The 22,409-nt window shown below is 59.7% G+C and overlaps 4 protein-coding genes across 4 annotated transcripts; all 4 read left to right on the forward strand.

Moving 5' to 3' along the window:
* Nucleotides 1-826: 826 nt before the first annotated feature.
* Nucleotides 827-3,076, forward strand: LDBPK_364510 (trypanothione synthetase-like protein; the record flags this gene model as incomplete). The annotated part of the gene is made up of 1 exon (XM_003865517.1): nt 827-3,076. The coding sequence occupies one exon, from the start codon at nt 827-829 to the stop codon at nt 3,074-3,076; it is 2,250 nt and encodes a 749-aa protein (XP_003865565.1).
* A 729-nt stretch (nt 3,077-3,805) lies between these two features.
* On the forward strand, nt 3,806-5,434 carry LDBPK_364520 (hypothetical protein, conserved; the record flags this gene model as incomplete). Its single annotated transcript, XM_003865518.1, has 1 exon — nt 3,806-5,434. The coding sequence occupies one exon, from the start codon at nt 3,806-3,808 to the stop codon at nt 5,432-5,434; it is 1,629 nt and encodes a 542-aa protein (XP_003865566.1).
* Nucleotides 5,435-7,018: 1,584 nt separating this feature from the next.
* Nucleotides 7,019-13,600, forward strand: LDBPK_364530 (hypothetical protein, conserved; the record flags this gene model as incomplete). Its single annotated transcript, XM_003865519.1, has 1 exon — nt 7,019-13,600. The coding sequence occupies one exon, from the start codon at nt 7,019-7,021 to the stop codon at nt 13,598-13,600; it is 6,582 nt and encodes a 2,193-aa protein (XP_003865567.1).
* Nucleotides 13,601-16,967: 3,367 nt separating this feature from the next.
* LDBPK_364540 (hypothetical protein, conserved) lies at nt 16,968-21,845 on the forward strand (the record flags this gene model as incomplete). Its single annotated transcript, XM_003865520.1, has 1 exon — nt 16,968-21,845. One exon carries the CDS (start codon nt 16,968-16,970, stop codon nt 21,843-21,845), a length of 4,878 nt encoding a protein of 1,625 aa, XP_003865568.1.
* Nucleotides 21,846-22,409: the final 564 nt, after the last annotated feature.

The following is a 22,409-nucleotide window of genomic DNA, read 5'->3' on the forward strand; positions in this document are numbered from 1 at the left end:
CGCGTGGCGCTGGTCTCTCAGCACGCACCCGAAGGAGGGGCAAGGGCGGACAAGGAGAGCCGGTTGGTCGCATGGCCCGATTCGACGGCAGGTGGCTTGTGCCAGACACCCAGGATTGAGCCGCAGTGCAAGAGCGGTAGGAGCAGTGTGGGTGTGCATGCGCCTGAGTGTGGAGTTGCTCACGGTGGAGGGACATGTCGGAAAAAGGGAACGATAGCTCTTCTCATCTGCACTTCTTCTGTCTTTAACATACCGACCTTGATCTTGCCAACCAACACTCCCACAGTGACATTATTCAGCATTATCGGGCATTCACGTACGCACACACTGGTGGCTGTGGGGTGTCGAATCCTCTCCACGGCCTCGCCTTCATGTATAGGTCGCGCGGTCTCTTGGTCTTTCTATGCGCGTCTCTTGATAGCCATCTGTTCAGATCCGGCGAGCGAGAGCAGCGATTTTTTTTTCGTTGCCTTTAAGCCCATTGCTCATTGTCAGCGGTTCAGACGAAACACCGCGTGCAAAGGAGCAGGAGAAAACAAGCTGTTGCATGGCAGAATTCCGTCGGCATCGCGCTGCACACTCTGACCTCTTCCAGTTTCTCATGTAGATCTCCTTCGAAGCCGCGAAACACGCATACACGGGTCTCATCGCGTCGGGTACGTCAGCCATCGTCGCGTGCCACTTGCGAAGGTTGAGGGACAAAAAAAAAACAAATAGCAATAACGCAAAAAGGCAAAACGAAGAAAAGGCATCTTAGCGTAACATACGGGCTCCCGTGCATTTTTAGTTTTGTTTGCGGTGATAAGCGGAGAAACTGACTAGCGTCATGACTGTCAATGTCGCGTCAGAGGTCTCGCCGCTACCATATGGTGAGCATCAAGGCAGCTTTCGGGGTGTTGTGGCGTGCTCTAACCGCGATGACGGCTACTTCAGCGGCGAGAACAACTACGTAGACACGTCAATCTACACCGGGTTTCGCTACCAATGCGTTGAGTACGCGCGCCGCTTTCTGCTGCTGACGACCGGCTGCGTCTTTGCGAACTGTGGCAGAGCCAGCGAGATCTACGCGATGGATCACATCACACACGTGGAGACGGGGGCGCAGTACACTCTCCATCGCCACCACAACGACGGCACAGCAACGCAGAAGCCGGCGCCGGGTGACATCATCGTCTACCCTTACCACCCAGAACTAACTCCATGGGGTCACGTTGGTGTCATATCCTTCGTTGACGATAACCGCGTCGGCATCGCAGAGCAGAACCACTACTTCGGCCCTTTCACCTCGCCGAATGAGTCGTACCTCGACGGTGAGCGGTGCGTCGAACGGTACGCCATGCTCACGTTCGACGAGGCGACCAAGACATGGCACATCAGGGAACCGGGCTCGATGCCGAGTGCCGCGGGTTGGCTGTCGTACCCTGATGCGCCGACCCGCGAGCAGATTCACGCGCCGTTCACGCCGCTTCCCTGCGCGATCAAGGTGCGCTCGACCCCATTCGACCAAGACGACCATCCTTTCCTCACACACTACCACCTGCACAACGGCTTCGACATCCCCAGCGGGTGTGTGAGGCATGCGTACGGCATGCGAAACGGCACCGCCGAAACGTTGGTAGGCGCGACAAGCGCCGCCGCACGCGTGCTGCGGTTTACACTTCATCTTCTTTTCCGTCGCGGCCGCCTCGGCCCTTCCTTTCGCGCGTTACCCACGAATCCGCTGAACGCCACACTGCCGGAGGGTGCGGGTGCAAGCGCGGAGGCATGTCGCGAGGTGGACGCACTCTTCAAGGTGCTCGCCGAGAAAGATGTCGTCAATGCCACCGAGACGACCCCCGATAGGCTGCGTCAGGCTGTGGCAACTTACTTTGACATCCCAATCGAGTGGATGATGGCCATGGAGCGGGACTTCGCGAAAGGGGAGACACACATGGCAGCGGTCGTCAGCTTCTACCCGAACATCGAGACAGACTCGGCCGCCCTGGAGGCGTTTCGCGCAGCACGCAAGCGTTCAGGGACATGGGCAGCGCCGGCCGTTGGGACGGTGCCGCGGACAACAGCCAACGCCAGTACCCCCGTCGCCGAAGAGCCCCTCGCCGTGAGCTACCCAGCTACTGCCGAGGAGTTCCCAGTCAAGAACCCTCATGATGAGGCGTGGCACGTGGCAAAAGTGAACTTCGGCAACGCGCGCGTCATGACAGAGCTGTCGCAGCTCAATAAGGTGCAGCAGGAGCTGACGGGGACGATCGCGCTCATGACACCATCCATGCGCCCCTTCATCTCCACGCAGTACCGCATGGACTTTGCGGGCTACCTCAAGGTCGTTGAGGCCGTCTACGGCCCTCGCACTAGCTTCACGATTGTCATGAGCGATGACCAACCGATGGACGGCTTGCTGCGGGAGCTTGTCTGGACCCTGCAGAATTTGTGCGAGCTCGTCGAGTACCCGGTCCGCGTTGTGAATGAGAAGGACCTGACGTTTGTGAATGGCAAGCTGCACGCCACGCCGTCAGCGGTCTCTCCAGAGGCGGGCAGCCGAACGACCAACATCGCGCCTAGTGGGGCGTACGATGTGAACTTTGTGTACGCGCTGTGCGAATGGCCGCGCATTTTGGCCGACAGAGAGGCCACCCACGCTGCCCTGTACCTCGCCGCTGTGGACCCAGCGTCGGATGTTGTGTTTGCGAAGCCGCTGTGGTCGTGCCTCTGCTCTGGTGCGGTGAACGTCAGCGACGACGCAGAGAGGGCGCACGACAGTCATTCGCCGCGCTCCACGTCGGTGCGCTTCTTCGATGTGTGCCGCCGCCTGTATCTGCTGGCATCGCCGAAGCAGCAGCCGAAAACATGGGATTTAGAAGTATCCGAGTACAAGGATAGCTGCCGCCGCATTCACGTCGACGCCGAGACGGTGCCGATGCACTCTCCAGCCCACCTCAACGCCGACTCCCTCATGATCAATCTAGCGGGGAGCTGCTACATGGGACACGTCGGCGGCACACTGAGTGTTGAATCGGAGAACACCGGCGTCCACGCCGGCCACCCGGCTTCCCTCATGTTCATGTTTCCCGCCGACTAGCGACGCCAGGCGAGGGATCCCCAGACGATGAGGGCAGAGGTGGCCGCGATATGGGGGTGAGGGACGCGGCCGCAGCGCGGCTCTGTCGCTGCTGACACGGTTTGTCGAGTGGCCTAGGCCTGTAAGCCTGCGTTTGCGTTTGGTGTGTTTCTATATGTGCAGGTGCGGAGGGAGGAGGAGGAGGAGACAAGTGCGCGGGCAGAAGGCCGCGCGCGCGCAGACGTGGACGGCGACAGATAGCGAGACCAGATCTCCGCCCTTTACCCACCCTCTTACCCTCAGCCTCCCTATTAATCTTGGTGTGCCATGGACGACCGATGTCTGCCTTTCTCCACGCGAGACCGCGACCCTTCCCCCTGGTGCCCCCGACGCCTTGTCTTGTCCACGCGGTAGAGCGCCCCCGCCGTCGGGCGTGTGCCATGTAGCTGGCGCGTGTGGCTCTGTTGGCGTTCGATGATGTCGAAGAGCCCCGTCGGCGGTTCTCACTCCTGGGCTCGGAAAACGGCTCTGGCGCAAGACCAAGGAGATGCATGCAGCCTATCCTACCGCGGGTGCCACGCGTTCACGTGCAGCACCACCGTGAGCCACCGCCCATCCTCTCTCCATAGGAGGGTGGGGGTGGGGGCGTACACCAGTGCTTTTCCGAGCGAAGGGGTGCGCTTATCCACATCATTCATCAATCTAATCTCCCTCTCTCGCCTCGTTTTCAGCCGCACGCCAACGCCGAGAATGTCTGCGACGGCCGAGTCGTCCGCAGTCGGCTCCAGCTTCTTCCTCGGCATGAACCCGTCGCCACAAGCGTTCGCCAAGTATGCCAAGAAGCACAACATCTTTCTTCATCCGGATGTAGCGTTTCTGGTCCCAACCAAGACGATGGGCATGGGCGTGTTTGCCGCCCGCCCGCTTCACGCCGGCACGGTGGTGATTAGCTGTCCCGAGACCTCCGGGGTATCCCCATACATGAAGGAAGTGCCCACCTCGCCCTGTGTGGCCGCCCTGCACGCGAGTCCGACTGCCATGGAGGACGCAGCGCTTTTTGATGCCCTGGTGCTCATGGCGGAGCTAGGCCGAGAAAACTCGCCGTGGCGGCCGTGGCTGGAGGTCTGCCCACGCATGGCGCATCACTTCTTCGACCTATCCTCCGCTCAAGCGGCTGTGCTAGGCACGGAGAGTGTGATGGGGGGCTGGACGGGTGCTAATTTGGAGGCACCTCGCACAGTCGAGGACACCACCGTCGTTGCCTCGGCAACGTTGGGGTTGGCTGGTGTCACTGGCGTGGCGCAGGCACTCGGCGAGCTGCGTGTGATGCAGCGGTGGGCTACTGCTCAGGCTATCATGGCGGCCTTACCGGACGTATGGCCCGCCGACAAAGCCTCCTTCGGCCTCTTTTCCGAGGCGCTCTCGCAGGTGTTCTCCCGCAACTTTCACCGCGAGGATCTTCCGGGGCGAGAAGGCCCCTACCTTCTGCCCGGCCTCGACATCTTAAACCATTCCTTTGCCGCCAACACCGCCTTCGAAGTCCGCGGCGGTGGCCGCAAACACGCCACCGCCTTTACCGTCGTCACCACTCGCGCGGTGCAGAAGGGCGAGCAGGTGTACGGCTGCTACGGCCGCATCGGCGCTGCACGTTTTGCCGTCGAGTTTCAGTTTGTGACCAAAGCGGTGCTGCGAAACGACCTAGTGCGTTGCTCGGCCGCGTCGCTTGCTACGGTGGCGACGTTACTGCAATACTGGAAGGCCGCGAGGGAGACTCCTGGGTGCACCGTGGACTCGTCGGCGATTACCGCGTACCTGCAGCGTTGCACCGATGGCGCTGCATTGGCGGTGGGAGCAGGGGCAATGGCATGGAAACCGGCTTTTTTTGGCGGCGACTCTGCGGCGGATGTCGAGGCGCGTCGTAAGGAGATGGAGCGGCGAGTCGAGCGGCTGCAGCGCCTGGGTATCTTGTACGACGAGGGGCTTTACCTTGTGCGGCCATACGCGACGTGGGAGGCGGAGGAGGCTGCTGAGCCGGCATCCACCTTTCGCTGGAGTACGCCGGCGGCGCACGAGGAGGAGATTGCTGAAAACCGCCGCGTGCTGGCTGCCACAGTGTATCTCCTCACCGCCTCCAAGAGCGTGTACGACGAGGTCTATCACCGCGTCACCGCCGACTGGGAGCCACCGGAGTCCGCTCAGATGTCCGCTGCGGTGCGGGACTTTTTGCACATCCGGATTGTTGCGGCGCAGTTGCAGCACGATGCAGCGTGCGGTGTCTTTGGTGACTCCTCCCGCGATGTGGTGCGCCGCCAGCTCGTGCAAGACGTGCTGGTCTCTGAGATGGAGACTCTGCGCTACTACGCTAATTCCTTTGCCTGAGTTGTTCCAAGTCGCACAAAAAGAGGATGGGGGCTGAGTGGCTTGAATAGTAAAGTGCGCACGTGTGTGGGGTGCGTGCGTGCATGCACGAATGCAGGGAACGGAATCGGGAGCGGAGACGGCTTGCTCATCACTCCTATCTTCTCACAGCTTCACTGTGCGCATCGAGCAAACTCGCTTGTTCTTACGCCGGCCCATCTCTTACCGTTCTCCTTTTCTTTTGCGAATGTCTCCATGACGCGGTACTACGTCTAAGCAGTCGACGTAAAGAAAACGAAGAAACGCCAAACAACACTGGACGCATCTACATTGTGCCTGGTAACGATCAATGACACTACTCATCCCTCGCCCTCTTCTCACTTCTGAGCATCCTGCCGTTGTGACGCTGGTTCTTTTTTTTTTTACTGCACCAGGGCCACCGTGCTGCACCGTGATACGGCGTGCGCAGTTGCTGTCAGACAGCGAAGTTGGGGCTCCTTTTCCTCACTCTGTTCCGCATGTGCAGTACACCATGACAACCTGCAACCACTCCCTTTATTCGTGCCTCTTTTTTCTGCTTGCTCGACTTTGCCCTTCTCTTTCTCTCTTTATAGTTCTGCTGATGTCGATGCATGCTCTGTGCTGATTTGCTGACGCACTCGCATTGCCTCTCGACACGTATGGAAACACATATACACAAAAAAAAACGGGAAAAGAAAACGAACACCAGCCCTTTCGTGCCACGGCAGGTTACACATCGTCCTATGAAGGTGCGCACACGCACCAGCAAACATTACCCATCACCCACACAGTAAGCGAAGCGTGCTTCCACACAAACGCCTGTGAAACTTTTTAAAAGTGAACGGAGCCGCCACCATTACTCCTTTCGTTGTTTCCCTTTTTTTCAGCTTCTTCGTTGCCCACCGCCCCTGAGGCCTCGCCGCGGGATTCACTTGCGCCCGGACGTTACTTCTTCATGTACAACACACATACACGTAACCAATAAAAGCTCTGTAATTCCGCAGAGCTTGTCGAAGAGCGCACCGTCTCGCACTCACGAACGTGGCGCGTCTGCGTCTCCCTCTCCCTCTTCAGTCGTTAGCGTTCCACTCCTTGATGACAGTTTGGCCACTCTTTCTCATGCGCTCCACTACTTCATCTGCCTCTCTCTCGCTGTATGTCTGTGGTCGCCGCTGCCTCTCTTTTTTCTTTTCTGTGCCTTTGATTCACGGTATTTTTGCGAGGCCAGCGCGAGCCTTTTTGTGTGGCCTTCTCGTCGCACTCTTCCTTGCCCCATCCCCTCCCTTCCCCTTCTCTGTTTAACGGCCGTGACGCTCTTCTTCGTTTCTCTTTCTTTGGCGTGCTGCTCGCACATCATCTCAAGACTTGTGCTGTTACGGAGCGCGCGCACCTTCACTCCACAGGGCACACGCCTACATCGACACACACACACACACACACACGACACATATAGTGATATTTTGCTGCACCACGAAGCAGAATATCAAAAAGGCAAACCAGAAAGGGAGAGAGAGCTGGTCATCATTACCATACTCTTGCTCGGGCATATTTTCGTTGCGGCGGTCAGCTCAGCTGGACTCAGCCATGGGCAAGCTAACCGTCAAGGTTCATAAATGCGAACTCTACCGTCCGGTGAGCAGCGGTAACTGCGCCGTCAATCCGCGTGTCACCATTGTTGTGGACGGCACTTATCGGTTCCAGACAAATATCAAGAAAAACACGTTTGACCCAGAGTTTCGTGTCTCCTTCGTTGTGGGCAACACGCACCGGCTAGCCGTGATTGAGGTGTCCGTCCACGATGTCCAGGAGCCGTCCGGCTTGGTGTTGCCCGGCATCGGCGTCTTGGCAGCAAAGAGGGGCTTGGTGCGGGAACTCAACGGCGTCAGGATGGACGAAGGCGAAGGCGTCGGCGCCTCCACGGCCGGCCCCACAGGTGGTGGTGGCTCCAGCGGCATCAGCAGCGGTACATCGTCATCGTTCAAGGCGCGGTTGCCGGTGTTGCTAGGGCGGTGTTACATCTCGATTGAGCGTTTGGTGCACCACGAACGGAAGCGCCGCAAGTACTACCTCGCCACCCCACTTCCACCCTCGTCTGCCACGGCCACGGCAGGGAGCAACGGATGTGCGACTGCTGCCAGCGTCGCCGCGAACGCGATCGCGGCCGGCGCGTCCCCAGCGACGATGGCGAGCGACGTTGGTCCCTCGTTTCTGCAGCAGGCCCTTCCGACAGGAATCGCCGGTACGATTACAATCTCTCTCGAGTCCGACTCTCTCGGCGAGCCCCCTTCGGAGTTGAGCCTCAACGAGCCACTCGAGACCGCGTATGTGCGACGTTTGCGTCGCTTTCTGATGTGCTACGATCCGCCGAAGGTGGCCATGCTGGATGTGATGATGGCGCACGTGCGCGACACCACGGAGGTGGGCCCACACAACAACAGCAGGCGCCGCTACAGTAACAGCAACGGCACAGGTACCGTGGCGCTGGCGGCCAGCAGTGCGCCAGCGTCGCGGATTCATAAACAGGACCGATCGAGCGCCACATCAGCGACTTCGGGCACCACCACACCGCTGCGCCCCGGTGCCGACAGCGTCACATCGCCAACCGGTGGCGCATCAACCCTGCTAATGAGCTCGCACGACCAAGTTGACTCACTGATGTGGAATCCGTCGAATAACTGTCCGAACCGCGTCCTGCAGCTCGACCACAAGAGGAGCCCGCCCAGCAGCAACGGTTCACCCCCCTTTGTCGCCGCTCTCCGAACGCGCAGCGTGTGCCTCGGTGGCCGAGCAGAGCTGACGGCAGACCTCCCTGATGAGCGAGAAACCTTCGAGGGAATGATGAACCGACTTTGCGCTGAGTACCACGCGAGCGAGCCGGGCGACTTCCGCGTCGTGCTACGGGTTGAAGGTTGCACAAACATCAACAAGGAGACCTGGAATCAGTCGCTTATCGGGTCCGACGATGTCTTCGTCATCTTCCGCAGCGAGTCGGAAGAGTTTGAGACGAACATGGTCACGCTGCAGAACACCGTCGTTTGGTCGGAGGCGAACACCGTTGCCATGGACGTTGTGAATCCACATCGCTTCTACGTCACGGTCATATTGATGGGCCGCAGCGGGTCCAAGACGTACGAGATTGGCCGCTGCAACGTCAGTGCGGCGCCTCTCTCGAACGGGTACGTCTCGCGCCGAAACATGTTTCTGTGTATGGCGGAGAGCGTGACGCGAGTGGCGGTGAACGGCGTGGTGCATCTCCTCGTGCGCCCCGTCAACTTCAGCCTCACTCCGCCTGACATGGCGGAGAGCGTCGACGATTTCTACGACCGACTCGGCCGCTTCTTTAAGCGGTACGACCCCCTCCAGCTGCCCATGGTGGATGTGCTGGCGCGGGCCCGCCTACGTGATCACGACACCTACATGAAGGATCTGGTAATCCAGTACGGCCGTGAACCGGGCACGGTACGCATGCTGGTCGCCGTGGAGTCCCTCATCTCACTGCGCGAGACAGCCGACAGGGATCTCAGCGGCCAGGACGTTCGCGTCCTTCTCACGATGGGCTCCTGCGGCGTGCGCACCAAGACGTTTGCGGTGCGCCAGTTCGCGCCTACCAATGTTCGCGAGAATTACGTCTTTGACGTCGTGCGAGAGACCGACCTGATTCGGATCGAGGTGGTGAATGCGCGAGACGATAACCTCGTATACGGCCGCGTCGACTTCAGCTGCCTGAATACGCAGCGCAGTGTCATGAACAAGCGCGACCTGTACCTGGTTGGCGCAGCTGGGACGCGAGATGCGTATTTCAGCGGCATCGTGCGCGTGAGCCTCTACAGCGACGAGGTGGGGCACAACTACGAGGTGGACATGAAGCTGGAGGACGCCTTCACCGGGCGACTGCGCCGCTACGTGTACCGCCGCATCCCTGAGAGCCTGCACCGTGTGAACCTGGCGGTCGCAACGGTATTCGACATAGAATCCTTCATGGCGCAGCTGGCTGTCGAGTACGGCGACGAGGACCCCACCTATGCTCTCTACTTCACCGTCGTCGGATGCCGTCAACTGCGCTCTGGCTTTGGCGGCATCAACCCTTACGTGGTGGTGCGTGTCGGCATCGATGCCTATCAGACAAAGACGGCGAGGGCGAACGAGGAGCCTGACTACTTCGAGTTCTGCGAGTTCTATTACGATCGGCCGGAGGGTATGGCGATCACTCTCGTGGTGATGGATCAGGCTGACATCGGCAGGGACGAGGAGGTTGGCCGTGCGGTGATCCCGCTGGCCAACGTGCAGCCGTCGAGGCAGTACAACGATTGGCTGCCGCTCCTCTCCGAGAAGAAGAGCGGCAAGGTGCGGGAGGTGGGCACGATCGGGTTCAAGTACACCGTGGTCGACCTAAACCTGGTGGACCGCACCCGGGCTCGCCTCATCAAGGAGCAGCACCGTGAGCGTAGTGCACGTAGGCCTAGCTTGGCGAAGGGAAGAAGCGAGAGCCGACTCACGAGTTTAGCGCCATCAGGGACCAGCGGAGCCGACTTCCTGAACTCCACCTGGAGCACCAACGCGAACGCCAGCTCTGGGTTTGCACATCGGTGGAACACCTTCAAGAGGTACCTCCTGCAGACCCCCCTCATGGCGTACTCAACGCGGACGCTTAGCATGGGTAACAGTGCCGGCGATGAGTCAGACCGCTTCGAGCAAAGCATGAGCGAAAGCACGACACTCATCATGGCAGGGCAGGACGCGAGCCTCTTCAAGTCTGGCCGCTCCGTTACCAGTCGCCTGCCGACCATGAACCTGATGGATCTCGGCATCAGCACTGTCGAGGAGTTCTGCACCGCCGAGGTCAGTGAGCTGCATTCCGCGGGGTATTCCGAGACGGATGCGGACCTGCCCGCCTCGCTGGAAATGACGTACCGACCGCCGACCCACGAAAGGGATACGCTGACTGGGCCCTGCTCCTCCGTCAACGGCGAGGGTGGGGCGGAGAGTGGCAAGGCGGCGCGCATGCAACTAAGCGTGCGCCTACTAAGCTGCACAAACCTCTTTAAGCCTGGACACAACATGCCGAACCCGTACGTGCTACTCTCTACCATTTCCGAGTCCCACCGGTCGCGGGTGCAATTCTGCACCACAGAGCCGCGGTTCAACGAAACCTTTCTGTTCACCGTTGAAGACCCCCAAATCGACTATCTCACTGTCACCGTTCTCACTGACACGCCTTACGGGTTGAGGAAGCTGGGCCACTGCACGCTGTCGATGCGCAACGTGCAGCGCGGCACGATGCGCACACGGTGGACGTCGCTTGTCATCCATCCTTTTGAGCCAGCCGCGATGGAGTGCGGCTTCGTGTACCTCTCGCTCGGTGCTATCAACTTCGGCATAAACTATCTACCTTCCGTGGAAGCCGAGAACCGGCTACGGGAGCAGATCCGCGAGTACCTCACCCTGCACGCGCGGCGGCAGCTCCACCGCTTGGAGTGGTACGTCGGAGAGTTCTCGCAGCTTGAGAGCATCCTGCTCGGTGGCTGGTTCCGCGATAGCGGTAACGACGCCGGTGCCGACGACACGGGCACGCGCGTCGCCGACTTGGAGGTGACGGTGCTCGGCGTGTCAAACCTCTACTGCGGTGGCTTTCTCGCCGAGGGTAGCTGCGTCGTGAAGGCGAAGGTGGATGGCCAAACGCGAGCCAAGACAAGGCCGATCACCGGTGCTCAGGGCAGCTTTGTCGTGCCGGAGGGTCAAGACTCGCTGCGCTTCACCGTTCCCGAGCCGATGACGACGCTAGTGCGGCTGAGCGTCGTGCTGAATGGTAAAACGGGTGCCGGCGAGTGCTACGTATCCTTGGCGGATCTCCACCGCGGCGTGGCGAAGGAGCGCACGCTGATGCTGGTAATGGATTCACGCTCCTCGCATGCCGAGGCGGTGGGGTTCATCCGCATCTCCGTCTTTTGCAGCAACTACGGCAGCTCCGCCCCGGCCCCGACAGAGGAGGAGCTGGCGCTGCACTCGCGCCTGACCCGGTTTTTCTACTACTACATCCCGACGGAGCTGGCGATGGTGGACGTCAAGTACGCAACAACTCTGAATGTGGCGGCATACCTGAGCCGTATGGTAGAGAAGTACGGCCCAGAACCGGGCAATTACCGCCTTCGCTTCAGGGTGGACCGCTGCCGCAACCTTGTTTTCAAGAATGACAACACACCGCTGCACGTCTTCTGCATTGTCCGCGCCGGGCTGCAGGAGTTTCAGAGCTCGATTGTGGAGGGCCATAGCGAGTGCGTATTCGGCGAGAGCTTTGACCTTATCATCGGCCTCCCGCAGCAGGAAAAGGTGGAGCTGATTCTGATGCGATATTACCCATCGAAGCAGGTGGAGCTTGGCCGCACGCAGCTGGAGCTGCGTGCGTTGCGGCGAGCGGAGGAGAACAGTATGGAGCTGGCGCTTGTCAGTAACGCTGGCACAAAGGCGGCGGGTGTTTCCGGCATCCTGAAGGTTTCCTCCTTCCCAGTCGACTTTGGCCGCGATGGCGGGATGCACTTACGGACGCAATCGACGCTAGCGTACGGCCTCGATGGGCACTCGGCCTTGGCGCAGACGATGTGCCTCTTCTCCTCGCCGACTCGAATGGGGGCTGCCAACACAGTTTCGGGTCCGCGCAGCAGCGCACCGAGCGACCACGACGCTTTGAAGGAGCCGCTAGTCACCGAGCGCAAGACGCCGCCGCCGAGCGCATCGCGCATGATCTCCACCTTCCTCAATGACAGCCTCGGGGAGCAAGGCGGGACGGTGCCGCCCACGGTCCGCGGTAGCACCTCGGCCTCCGTCACCATCGTCGGGTTTGCTGGGCTGAACATGCGCGATGCCCAAATTTACATTCGCGTTTCGGAACACGACAAGACGCTGTTCAAGACGAAGCCTATCCCCGCTGAGCAACTGGTTGCCTTGGAGGCGAGCACGGCCACCTTCACGATTGACAACGTGGCCGCTGACTACGACAAGCAGTACACGCTGAAGCTCGGATTTCGAAAGCTACTCGGCTCCGAGGCCCTCTGCCACGCCGATTTCTGTGTCTTGCGCTGCCCCGCCGGAAAGACCGTAGAGAAGCGCCTGCGTCTCTACGACGTGAACTCGCAGTACTTGGGCATCTGTCGTCTCAGCATAACACTGCCGCCGATCCATCTGCCGGCGCTGCAGTGGCAGCACCTCTCTCCTGCCGTCTTTGAACCGCTCATGGACGACGTTGCGTCGCTGGTGTCCACCTACATGCCGAAGGATTTGCGGCGGTTGGATCTCATCTTGTGTCATGCCCCGGACATCCGTCGACTGCATCGCGCGTTGAGGCTGCAGCTCGCGCCCAGCGTGGTGGCGACGGTGTACGTGGCGATCCATTCCGTCGACCTGCACTCCGTGACGGTGCGGCACTCGTGCGTTGTGACGGCGTCTGTCGGGCACTTCACCTCTGAAGCGGTGCGGCGGCAGCTTGGTTCGTCGCAGGTTTACCCATACGGTATGTCCAAGGAGGGCATCTCCAACCTAGACTTCCCGCTGCTGCGCATCGACATCAGCGCCACTGGACCTGCCGCCATCTTGACGCTGTGCGTCTGCGACCGCGCCTCCAAGGCAAAATCGGTGGAAGTTGGTCGCACTGTGGTGTCGCTGCGAGCCTTGCTCACGCCTGCCGTCTTTGACATGTCTGAAAAGGTGCAGGTGCCGCTTGTATCGGTGAGCCACGCTGCGAATCGCGTGCATGCAAGCCTGGCCGGCACCGTCACGTTCAGTCTCATGCCGCCTGCGTTCGAGAGCTATGGCGCTTCCGTGAGGTTCGCCTCGAGCGTTGTGGAGGGCTTTGACCGCGCCTACGTCCGCTACTACACAGATCGCATTTGTCGCCTGCTGAGCCACTACGACGCCAACTCGCTGGTGGACATCCACTCACGCCTGTACGAGTCGTACGTTTCCTGCAAATGCTGGGAGACCGGCCTACCAGCTTGCTTGTCCGAGCTGGTTGTCCGCTGGGGACCGGAACTGGACAGTTTCGAGCCGCCCCCTGCGCTGAAGAGTCGCGATGGCGCGCAACAGAGCAGGATAGCGGCAATGGAAAAGAGCGAAAATAAGGAGTCAGGCCCATATGAGCTAATGCCCAACGCTGAGCGGCAGCCGGCAAGATGAGAAGGGTACCCAAATGTCGAAGGATGACAGCAGTGGAGTGGTGTGGTGCGGTGGGAGGGGATACGGGAGATAAGGGACGTACTCGGCCTGCGAGCCTTTCTTGTGACGTTGTATGGGCACGAAGCGCTGATGGCGAAGCAGTGCATGTCTCTCTCTCTCTATCCCTGCCCTTGGCCGCACAGTTGTTCTTGGGCGTTCTTCCCATGCCTCCTTTGAGTCGCTGCTGCGGTGCCGATGTCGCGCTACACATGACTGCTTTATGCCTGCATGCGTTGGTGTATGCATGTTTTCGTGTGCATCTATGTATGTGTGTGTGTGTGTCCGCATGTGTGCCTCAACGATACTGCCTGAACCTTTTCTTTGCGATCTTCTTTTCATCTTCTTTCTCCTTTGCTTCTTACCTCTCTCTGATGAACGTTGTGTATTCTCAGAGCTGCGCACAAGGACGGAGAGAGTAGGCGGGGGGTGGGTGGTGTTTTACGTTGTCTCGGCGTTGTTATTCGGCGTGCCTGATTCCTCCTTTCGCCCATGCTGCCACCCTTTTGGTGGTGTGAGCGTGGAGGAACACCCGCCTGGCGTTTCGCCCTTTTGGTGCTGTCGCTGCTGTTCTGTTTTTTTTTTCTTTTATGTGTGTGTGTGTGTTTCTGCTGTGGCCTCTTTGGTGATCACTCCTGCGCTCACTCAGCCTCTCCGGGCTCTTCTTTCGTCTTTGCTTGCCCGTCGCCCGCCAGAGTCCTCTTTCTCCGCAATCAATCGGCACGCCGGTGACTTGCTTCTCCTGTCGAGGCATTGCCTGCCCTTCGGCGACATTGCCAGCTCCTCTTTTGCAGGGTCACTCCTCGACTTCCCTCTTTCTCTTGCTGTTCGCCTCGAAGAGGACCGCTTCGCCTTTTCCCCCGTCGCTTCCGTCAAAGCCCTGATGACGAGAGGGGTGTGGGCACACCTCTCAGCGCGTGGTAGCTCATAATCCAGCGACCCCGCAATACTGCGTGGAGGGAAGCCAAGCCGGATCCCCCGTTATATAGCCCTCTGCCAAGTGCCGAGCCGCTTCTGGCGGGCAACAGGGTCACGTGCCCGCAACGCAGGGGGTGATCAGAGCTATGTATCGCTATGGATGCCGGCGGCCAGGCCCTGGACGGCGTGGCATCAGAGCGGCCTGCGACTGTGCACACGCCTGTGCCATCCATACGGTAGGCAGGGCGCCAGCGTGGCTCGAGCGTATCCCACGCGGCCCTCACACTGCCCTGCTGGTGGTGCAGGGAGAGGCTGAGCCGCCCCAAAGGGGACACACCAGGCCACGGCCCTCGAAAGGGAGGGGGAAGCGTGGAGGTGGGGGCAGAGGCCGTGCTGAGATGACGGAGTCGGCGCATTACCGCAACGGGTGCCTAGGGTTTCTTCGCACTACGCTAATGGAGCCTGTGGCGAGCCGTAGGTTAGAGTGTACTGGAGCTCTTGGATGGAGAAAAACGGACCGATTAAACATCTTCTGCTAGCGGTTGTGAACACCACGGAGGCATGGGTACAAATACATACACGCGCACCCAAAGCTCTTCTGGACATTTTGTCGTGTGCACTCATGTGCGTTTGCGCGTAGGCGTTGAGAGGTTCTCTGTGCTTTATTTTTGCTGCGTGCGTGTGTGCGTGTCTTTCTTGTATTCGCCTGCTGCTTCTCCTTTTCTTGCCTTGAGTGCTTTCGCGTCCGAAGACTCAGACGTTTATGACTTTGCTTATGTTTTCCTACTCGTGTCGATTATTCTGCCGGCGGCCGTCGCTGATATTTCTACCCAGCCAACGGCCTGCCTGCCTGCAACCATGCCTGCTTCCACGTGTCAAAGAATGTGAGCGCCCGCCGTGGCCGTCACCCAAGTGCAAGTGATCCATTGTGCCGGCCTTGTGCATAGTAGTGGCGTGCTACCCGACTCATATTCATCCAAGAAAACGAAAAGACGACTGCGAATAGAGAGCCACGTGACTGAGCACAGAGGAGAGGGAAGGGGGACCGTTGCCACACGCATTTGAGCACCCACCATGTCTTTGCTCGATGTGTGCGGTGGCGCAGAAGATGGGGTCTGCGCGCCTTTCCACGCGCATAGCTGCTGTCTTTTCCCTTTCTCTGTTTCTGGCCATGTGGCTACTGAACGCGCTCTACCCCTACCCCCGCGAGAAAATGCATCTCCTCAAGTCTCACCTCTAACTACGCTTTTCTCCTTCTCATTCCATCTTTCTCTTCTGGGATGCGCCCGACGATAATGTGTCGTCGCGCGTTGCTCTGAATTGTGTACAATCCATACCATGTTATTTCGCGTGTGCGTGAACCATGTACATAAACATGACAAAAAAAAACGACGAACGCACGCACACCCGCACACTTGAACCTACACATGCTCACATGCATGTAACACCATGGCTACGTACAACAACGCGTTCATCACTCTGTTCTTCTCTTTGCGTCGCTCATAATATTCGTCCTACTCTCTCCGCCTCTTTCACGTGCGCTCATCGCATCCCCTGAAAACGCGCGCGCCGTGATGATGCACGTCGGCATTAGAGCAGAAATTTCACCTGAAACACAGCCTTCCACTAAGGTAGAGAGAAGAACCTCATCTCGGAGCGGGGCAGACACGTCAAACCGTGACCGGAAACAATAAACGAACGCGCGAAAGAAAGGCGTCCTGGGATCGACATCCGCAGTTGCAGTTGCTGCACCATCGCTGCTCTTGCTTCACCTCCTCTTCTTTTTTCGTCGCTGTTTTTTTCGTTTGCTGCGTTTTCGTCGCATCTTGTTCCTTCAAGAGTGCGTGACATTCTTAGGTGTTTGCCCTTTATCAGTCGCCTTTTTCCTTTTGATGCATACATACAAGGACCTCAGACTATCACCTCCCTCTCACCCATTTGTTTTCATTGTTGGATTGTAATATTATTATTATTTTATCTTTGTTTATGCTCGGCTTTTCCCTCGCCGCCTTGCTTTTTGTTTTCTGTGTGTGTGTGTGTCTTTAACCGTTTCAGTCCTCTCATTTTTGCTCAGCTTTTCTCTGTAGCACTTCCGCTCTGCCTGTACATACACACCCAAACAAGTCTACGCGCACACCCCCGATCCGCACGCACCGTTTTGTAGGTGGACACGACACACTCTCGCGCCATTATCATCCTTCTTTTGTTTTTGTTGTTCAAATATATTTTCTTTCATGTCTTCTTTGTCGTTCACCCTCGCCTCTCTCATCGTCAGCCGCATTTGCGATTTCCCTCCCCACTCTCCCTCTCAAAGAAGACACAACTCCGCACAGAAGAACGGACCCCGATTTGAGACTGAGGACACACTTTCTTTTTACCTGTATTCGCTCCTGCCACGTCCTTCTTTGATCAGATGCCAAGCACTCGCTGCAGCACATCGTCACAGTCGCGGCGAACTGGAACTGCTGCAGCAGATCTGGCTTCAAGATCCCCCACGCGCTCCATGCGCCGCACTAGGCAGGAAAAGGGCAAGCCCTGCTACGAGGCGGTCGAAACCAGGGAGGAGGTGACAACCTATATCGTTACAGCGAATCATGTACACGCGGCTGTAGAGCGCTCGCCGCCGCACCAGGAACACGTGCTGAAAGGCAGTGATAGACGCACACAAAGTTGCAGTGGAGCTGCTCGGCAGGAATACCCTCGATTGGCGTATTACGGCAATGACCGCGCTCCACGGACGAATCAGAGCGCCCCCGAAATGACGGGCGACAATGCACGGCGGAGGCCGCAGTTCGGTGCTCTCGCCGTTGACCCTGGCAGCCGCTACGGCAGCGCAGCCAATCGCGGCCGCCCCACCTGCAGCGACAACGCGACGTCGAACTTTGCGACGCGCAGGCACGCCGCTGGTGCTCATCCATCACGCTCCTCCCGCATAGTGAAGGCCCCGGCCGATATTTCGACGCTGGAGGACTACAAAACGCCGACACGCCGTCGCCGAAGTGGTGGGCGCTACGCGTATGATCACGGTGTAGGGCATACGGAGGCTCCTCCAGCGTGGCGCGGTGGCCGCCACGGCCGTCGAAGCTTCCCTGCAGACGTGCACGCGCATGACAACGTCGATGTGGAAGAGACGGAGACGAACTCTGCTGCCGCAGCCGCTGCAGCGGAGCCGTACCACTTTCGGATTCGTCTGCACGAGTGTCGAGGCGTTTTTGCCGATCTGAAGGCGTCATGCCGTCCTCCACCTGCGGTCTACTTTGCCGTGCACACCGTGGAGGAACGCGGCCACTCTGACATTGCAGACAAGGGCAGCTACAACCCCGTCTTCTACGACGAGTTCATGTTCTCGTCGGTCGACCCGGAGCACGACGCGCTGGTGTGCACGCTGGTGGCGGCCAGCTCAGTGAACACCTCGCGCGGGAGCCGCATGCGACGGGACAAGAAGGTGGCAGAGTGCGTGCTGGCGCTGCACAACTTAGCGTGGCAGGTGGAGCGGAAGGTGTGGGTGCCGCTGGTGCGACACCCTGGAACCTCGCAGGCGTACGAACAGGGCGAGGTGCTGGTGAGCATCTACTCTGCCGACTTCGGCTACGACGATGTGGCGACAGAGGAGGAGGAGGCGGCGTGCTCTGCTGCCATCCACGACACACTGACCCGGTACGCTCCGCAGGAGCTGCACCGACTGGACTGGATGACGTCTGCGTATGTGAACAAAGGCCCCGAGGCGCTGTCTCAGTTACGCGCGTCCTACCGGGCCCGCACAGTCGAACCCGTGCCGGTGCGCGTGACGGTGCAGCGCGTCGAAGGCTTGACGGACGAAGCTGGGGGTCCGACTCGGGCCTCCGATATCTACGTGGTGGTCGGGGACGGCCGCGTGGAGCGGCGGTCCAAGACGGTGCCGTACCGCCGCTGCGCCACCGTCAATCAGGAATTCAACCTTGCCCTCGCTAATCCGGCGGTGGACGCTCTGAGCGTGACCGTGCTCGGCAACGGCCGCAAGCTTGGGGAGGCCGTCGCTGGGCTGACGAACGTGCAGGCCGGGAAGGCGAAGGAAGTGACGCTGATGCTCGTGCGCGCTGCCGAAACTGGCGATGCCTCGAACGGGGGACAGGTGACGCTCACACTTCAGACCGAGAAGTACAGCAGTCCATACCAAATGTCCGCCAAGCAGGAGGCTCGGCTGCGCGAACGCGTGCTGGCGCACTTGTGGTGTTATCTTCGTGACGATCTGCACCGCCTTGACGCCATTGTGGGCAGCATTGACAACGAAGAGGTGTATATGCAGAAGTGGGCTCGCACCGTCGGTCCCGAACAGAAGCCGAGGCGGCTTCAGGTGAGCGTACGAGAGGCACGCAACATAATCGCCGACGGCGGGCTGCCGCCGCGGTGCTACGCGCGCATTACTGCCGGGCCGACGACCGTACGTACAGAACTTGCCACCGTCCGCAACGGCGTCGTGACGTTTAAAGACTCCTTTAGAGTGCAGGTGTACGATCTTGCTCACGACGCTGTCGAAGTTATGATCGTCGCGGAGGGTGATGACGGGGAGCGGGAGATGAGCCGGGTGTGCTTCGGCGTCGCCACCCTTCCTCGTCAATGCCTAGTCTTGCGCACGCTTCATCTCGTCTCCGCGGCGACGAAGCGCGCTGCCCACGTGCAGGGCGAGCTGACGGTGGAGCTGTTGGCAGAGGACTTCGGACTCACTGGCGCGTTGGCAGTCGCTGCGGCGGAAAACACCAGTTTCGCCTCTAGTGTGCACATGCAGCGACTGGAGGCCATTATGCAGCGCAGCTCACCAGAGAAGCTGCACCGCGTGCCGTACATGCTTGACACGGCGCCGCCCGGTAAGGCCGAGCGCGTCGTCGAGGATGAGGCAAAGCAGCACGGCGGCGACGTGGCGGTGGCGCCGATGACTGTCAAGATCCTCGGCGTCAAGGCATTTAAACCTGCCGTGGATTTCTACGTGAAGGTGTACCTCAATAACGAGCCGATTCTTCGCACCGGAGATGTGAGAGGGTCGACTGTGGTTACCATAGATATCGAAGACAACAACGAGGCGACGGTCCGGCTGAAAGATGCCCCGCAGGCTGTCATGACCTTCAAGATCGCTCAGCACCGTACGCTTCGAAAGACGGCGGTGCTCGGCGAGGCCGAGGTAGCCTTGGTGAACCTCGTGAGAGGAGAGAAGAACGTGCTGTGGGTGCCCTTCTTCCAGCCGGCGAAGGCGTCGGCGTCTGGCAGCGGTGGCGAAAGCCGACGCTGCTCGGCGTCATGCACATCTGACAGCCGGGACAACGTTGTAAAGTTGAAGGGAAATCGCATGCCAAACTCAAACGGCACCGCGGCCGCTCGGCAGCAGCGATTGCCGGGCGCGTCACTGGCACGCCACGGCGCCGCTGCCGCCTCGCCTGTCGGCATGCTGGGTCTGGAGCTGCAGTCTAATGCCTTTCCGGAGACCACCGTCACAGAGTACAAGCTGGGCGACGAGTCGGGGCGGAAGGGCGTATCGGCGCAGGAGGCGGTCACAGAGGACGTGACTTCGCTGATTGCCAAGATGAGGCCGAGCGAGTTGCCAAAGGTACAGCCCATGATTGCGCAGTGCACGTCGTTGAAAAGTGCGCACGACGAGCTCCGCGCAGAATTGTCGACGAGGCCGATCTTGTGCACTGTCTACGTGAACATCGAATCCGTGGATCTTGCGACAGAGACGGGCAAGACGCAAGAGGCGCAGGGCGGGGTCGCGGTGGAGGCGGTCTACGGTAGCGAGCGTCAAGAATCGCGCAAGCGGACGGGGTTTGCGAATGACGCGCTGCATCAGCGACAGCTCTACACCCAGATCCGCCTCGATATCCCCGCAAAGCTTGACGGCGCCATTAGCGGCCGCAATGGTGCCACTTCGAGATCCGCAGCGTATGCCAAGGGGGCGCCAGCCCTCGAGTTGCGCCTGATTGGCGTTCACGGCAACGAGGGCGCATCAGGCGCGGTGCTGGTCCCGGCTGGGGGCCTTGCTAGTGGCGGCGCATTCGGTGAGGGTAGTAAGGGCGCCTATCACTATGACGCGGCCGATAGCGACTCCGATGCCACGGCGGACCCCTACTACGCGGGCGGCGAGAACAATCTTCACAGCTACATAAGGTTCCCCCAGAACCGCGGCCGACTCCGGAGCACCACGCAGCCGGAGGAGGAGCACATGAGGCGTCCGTCGAAGATGCGCATTATGCAGCAAGGGCAGCGGCAGTCGCACCCACACCGCAACGGCGGATCCACCGTCTCATCGCACTCTAACCACTACCACAATATCCCTGAGGATCAGTACAGCAGCTATCGCGAAGAGGACGGCAAGCGCTACCTCGGAGGCGCGAACAACATTCACAGCTACGTGGGCTCTCCAGGGCAATCTTTCCGGCACAGCATCGCCGGCTCGGAGCGGACGCCGCCCCGCCACCAGGTCGGGCTGGCGAATGCGAGTGGCAGCAACCGGCAGGCCGGCAGCACGTCTCGGTCTTCGACCGCCGCGTCGGTGGCGTACAAGTGGAGCGCCCCGTATAGAGGCGAAATCGGTGTCGTTCGCCTGTCCCTGCGCGCGCTCTTGACGAGGCCGCTGTACACGATCGGCGACACGCTCCGTGTGCCGATCGTCGCACCAGTTATTCCAGCCAAGCTGTCCTACCATGCCCGTTGTTCCCCTGCGGTTAACCAACGCTGCATCGTTGGCCACGTCACGCTGCGGCTAACACTGCCGGCCTTTGAGCACGTTCCTGAGTCACTGCGGCTGGGCGGCCACAACAACATGTCGAAGGTGGTGCCGGGCTATGTGCACTACTATGAGCGGCGCATCAGCGCATACTTGCGGTCGCACAACGCGCGGGACCTGGTGTCATTCCACTACGATTTGTACGAGCGAGACGTGGTGTCCGGGTGCTGGCCGGTGTCCCTGCCCCAGTGGATGCAGACGCTGATCAAGCGATTTGGTCCCGAGACAGAATACGTCGGTCCGGTGCCCTCGCTCCCTTTAGTCCCCGAAGAGTGGGAGCTCGTGCGGCAGCGCGCCGACGCGTTGCGCCGTGAGCGGGAGGCGGCTCTCGCGCCATGGAAGCAGGGCAGCAAAGTCGGCGATGACCATACCGACGACCACATCGACGTTTACTCCAGCCGCGGTGCGAGCCCCTCTGTCCACTCACGCGGCAACTCCCCAGGCCGCAGCGCATGGGCGGATAGGAGGAAGGGCAGCAGCGTGAACGGGAGACTCGATGCAGGGACGGCGTCAGCGGAGGCGGTGCACCGCTTCTAGTGCTCAGAGCACCTGCCAGAGTGCTTGCTTTGATGCCGAAGTTGTCTCTTCCCCTTTGGCGTTCGCCTTCTGTGGACGCGCTGTGACGAACTACCCATGCTGAGTGAACCGCGTCTCTCTTGAGGGTCCGCTGTCGTGACGGGTGCACCGTTGGCTTTCTCTCTTCTCTTTGTCCCGCTCAAGCTGTCTCATGTTTGCTGCATTCTCTCTTTCTGCCCGTTTCTCTCACATGCGCGCGGTCTTGCACGGGCCACCTGGTGTATATGAACGTATATATATATATATATGTGTACATGTGCGTGTGTGTGTGTTTAAATCACGTGCTCTCGCTCGTCCCTCGTCGATTGCGTTTCCAATGAACACCATCTTTTTTTCGTCCCGCTCGATTCCACTCGGTGCGCGTTTTCGCTTTCCTTCCGTTGCGTGAGTTGTCTTTTTTGGTGTTCCTTGACGTGAGGCGCTTTATTGCGCCGCCGTCTCCTCACTCTTGGTTTGCTCCGACAGCCGTCTTTGTTTTGCCGTGGCGCCGCTACCTTTCGGGCATGTGTGTCGGTCTGGGCATTC

The sequence above is a fragment of the Leishmania donovani genome, chromosome 36, assembly GCF_000227135.1.
Source record: "Leishmania donovani BPK282A1 complete genome, chromosome 36".
NCBI classification, from domain to species: domain Eukaryota; phylum Euglenozoa; class Kinetoplastea; order Trypanosomatida; family Trypanosomatidae; genus Leishmania; species Leishmania donovani.